Genomic DNA, 3,618 nt, shown 5'->3' with positions numbered 1-3,618 from the left:
CCTCTGTGTCACTGACACATCCACTAAACCCTCTGTGTCACTGACACACCCACTAAACCCTCTGTGTCACTGACACATCCACTAAACCCTCTGTGTCACTGACACATCCACTAAACCCTCTGTGTCACTGACACTGACACAAACAAACAAGTTCACATACCCAGATGCAGTCAAAGTGCCTGGCGAGACACAGGCGAAGGGAGGGAATTCTCATGAAGGACGGGGTCAGGCCGGTGATGGACAGTGGGCAGTTCTCCTTCCTGTTCCGAGCAGACGAGACGTGTGATGTTTGTTTAGTTGTAGTCAACATTTTACAGCACTTCCCCACAATTAAAGAAAGACTAAGGGGCCAGCGACCTTGAAGACAAGGAAGAAATTGTGCTGGAAACAAATGCTGGGCTACGGACTCTGGTCGAAGCAGACATGGTCACTTATGTTTGACCACAGAGAGGCTACCCACTAGACTAGACCACACACACCACAAGAGTGTACCACAGACAGGCTACCCACTAGACTAGACCACACACACCACAAGAGTGTACCACAGACAGGCTAACCACTAGACCACACACACCACAAGAGAGTACCACAGACAGGCTAACCACTAGACCACCCACACCACAAGAGAGTACCACAGACAGGCTAACCACTAGACCACCCACACCACAAGAGTGTACCACAGACAGGCTAACCACTAGACTAGACCACCCACACCACAAGAGTGTACCACAGACAGGCTAACCACTAGACTAGACACATCACAAGAGTGTACCACAGACAGGCTAACCACTAGACTAGACCACACACACCACAAGAGTGTACCACAGACAGACTAACCACTAGACCACACACACCACAAGAGTGTACCACAGACAGGCAACCCAGGACGCGAGAGTGCTCACCCGATGATTCTGTCGGCCGTGGACAGGAAGGCAGCACGGATGGGCCCCGTACTGCACACGGCACGCGCGTAGGTCGTCTCAGCGTTTCGTGTTGTGGAGGAGGCTGGGGAAGACGATGGGAGCTGACAAACGTTTCAAATGTCATCTTCATCATTATCTCACCACAACCATTTCCATCATCATCACCATCTTTACGTCATCGATATCCCAATCTTTTCTTTATTATTGCGAGTATTTTTTTCTTTCTTCAACTCAAGATACCATACAATGAGTCAAAAGGCGACTTGATTAACTGAAAATTACACAGAAATATACCTCTTTTTAAAGTAAGTTTCTGAAAAAAAAATAATAAAAAATTATATCTTTCTCTCTCTCTCTCTATCTATATATATAAAAATATATATCAATCTCTCTCTCTCTCTGGATACGCACATCTCTATACATCTTTATGCATCAATATATATTTATATTCATCTATATATATTCATTTTTTTTTTTTACTTTAAAAAATGACACAAAAACTTGTTTTCAAAAGCATGTCAAGAAAAAAACCCATGGTCTTTCCACGAGGCGGGCAGACGCCACTCACACAGGGGCACTTGTGGTTTGCGAATATCCCAGATGGAGACGGCCATGCTCAAGGACGCGGTGACGAATAGGTACGGGCAGCGGGCGCTCCACACACAGCCCACCACCCCCAGGCTGCTCTCCTTGAAGCAGCGCACGGGCAGGAGGCTGGATCGGTCCACTCTCACCAGGGGGGACGCAGACTCAAGGTCCCAGAGAAACACGCCGCCTTGGAGGGGAAATAGAGAGAGTGGGGTTTTGGGGTTTAAGTAAGAGTTTGGGTTTTTTTAGTAGAGGTTTTACGGCGCTCGCAACTGCATAAGGTCTCTCTCTCTCTTTCTCTCTCACACATAACTCTCTCTCTCTCTCTCTCTCCTCTCTCACATACAACTCTCTCTCTCCTCTCTCACACACAACTCGCTCTCTCTCTCTCTCTCTCACACAACTCTCTCTCTCTCTCCTCTCTCACATACAACTATCTCTCTCCTCTCTCACACACAACTCTTTCTCTCTCTCTCACACATCTAACACAACACAACACATTTACAACACACCATGCTCATAACACAACACACTCACAAAACAACAACACTCATGACATAACAAATTACAACACAACACAACACACTTACCACACAACACACATACCACACATCACACTGACGACACAACACATTGCAACACAACACAACACACTCACCCGTGCCATAGCTGGACAAGATATATCGGAGATCCCCAGCATTCTGCCAAGCTACACACAGACACGGCCCTGAAAACAGGAGAAAAAAAACCCAGAGGAAAAAATTCCACACATTACGATTTTACATTTAATGATTTATGGATAACAAAATCAAAGAATAGACCTGGACGCAGAAAACAAAGAATGAAGTAGTACTAAGAATAATAATGATACAAAAACACCAACACACCGCCAGAACATAAGGAAACTGAAACAGAACAACCTGGGGCATTTCAAATGTTATGAGTCACTCGAGAAAGACATTCTGGAAGCAGGAGGAGAAGGAGAAGAGGAAGGAGAAGGAGAAGAGGAAGGAGAAGGAGAAGGAGAAGGAGAAGAAGAAGAAGAAGAAGAAGAAGAAGGAGAAGGAGAAGAAGAAGAAGAAGAAGAAGGAGAAGAAGAAGAAGAAGGAGAAGGAGAAGGAGAAGAAGAAGAGGAAGAGGAAGAAGAAGAAAAAGAAAAAGAAGAAGAAGAAGAAGAAGGCCACGCTCAGTAACAATTTTAAATCAATGCTGTTATACCCAAGGTTACCCACACACTGAGTACATGACAAAAAAAATTAAAACTTAGCCTGACAATTTTCAAAAATAAACAAACACATATCACTCCAATATCTACGTGTACAGATCCAGAACTTTTCCAACCTTGTGGAGACATGCCTGTAAATTATGTCTCGTTTGATTTCTTCACGGGTCCCATTTCTTCCCCTTGCTGGCAATGTTTCAAAGCATGTTTCCCTTGCCACTGCCACTATAATTCAAATCGTCACCACAGCACTTTACAGATCATATTGTTCACTTTATCTTGCATTAAGGCTGTTTACATATAGTCCGCCTGAAGATGGGGAAAATGTGGGCAATTTAAGAAATCTGTATTTCCAGATTTATCCGGAAAATCATCACCTCTGAATCAAACAACGCACAAACCTGCAGAGGTATTTGGCATCAGAGTCAGAACAGGCTTTGGCTTGTATATCGCAGGAAGAGGGTTCGAACCCTCAGTGGCGGCAGCTGTTGTACGGTCAGGGGCTGACACTTCGCCAGACAAGCCGGCTTCCTCGGCGGATGACTCGGTCTCGCGGCTGTGCGGCAGGGATTCAAGGTGGGGGATGCTGGGAAGAGGAATGACGGATATAATATCAATGAGCTTATATCAAAACTGCCGTCCTATTTAATGTACAGTATTCGCAGTTGTTACAATTTTACAGGAGGGAAGAAAAAAAAGAAGTAGGACCTACTAGCAGTCCTCTCCAACAACTTGCCAAGAAAAGCTGCTGAACCCACCAAAAGTTTTCAACAAAACAAAATGAGAGAGAAAAAAACACACAAAATTAACATATCAAGAACAAACTACATGGCATCATTCGAATAGATCCAATAGATATATGGACACTGAAAAACACCCCCCCCC

General features: G+C 44.6%; 1 protein-coding gene across 1 annotated transcript in view; it reads right to left on the bottom strand.

Moving 5' to 3' along the window:
* LOC101856430 (general transcription factor 3C polypeptide 2) overlaps positions 1-3,618 on the bottom strand; it is a gene marked incomplete at its 5' end in the record, with an annotated part of 14,379 nt that overhangs the window by 5,291 nt on the left and 5,470 nt on the right. The window contains 5 exon segments of the mRNA XM_013083276.2: positions 161-260; positions 903-1,005; positions 1,492-1,698; positions 2,170-2,238; positions 3,135-3,319. Of these exon segments, the coding sequence (XP_012938730.1) occupies positions 161-260; positions 903-1,005; positions 1,492-1,698; positions 2,170-2,238; positions 3,135-3,319 (664 nt within the window).

Source organism: Aplysia californica, unplaced genomic scaffold (genome assembly GCF_000002075.1).
Source record: "Aplysia californica isolate F4 #8 unplaced genomic scaffold, AplCal3.0 scaffold00222, whole genome shotgun sequence".
Classification (NCBI taxonomy): domain Eukaryota; kingdom Metazoa; phylum Mollusca; class Gastropoda; order Aplysiida; family Aplysiidae; genus Aplysia; species Aplysia californica.
Note: the sequence above shows the minus strand (reverse complement) of the source record. Positions and strands in the feature narration are given on the sequence as shown.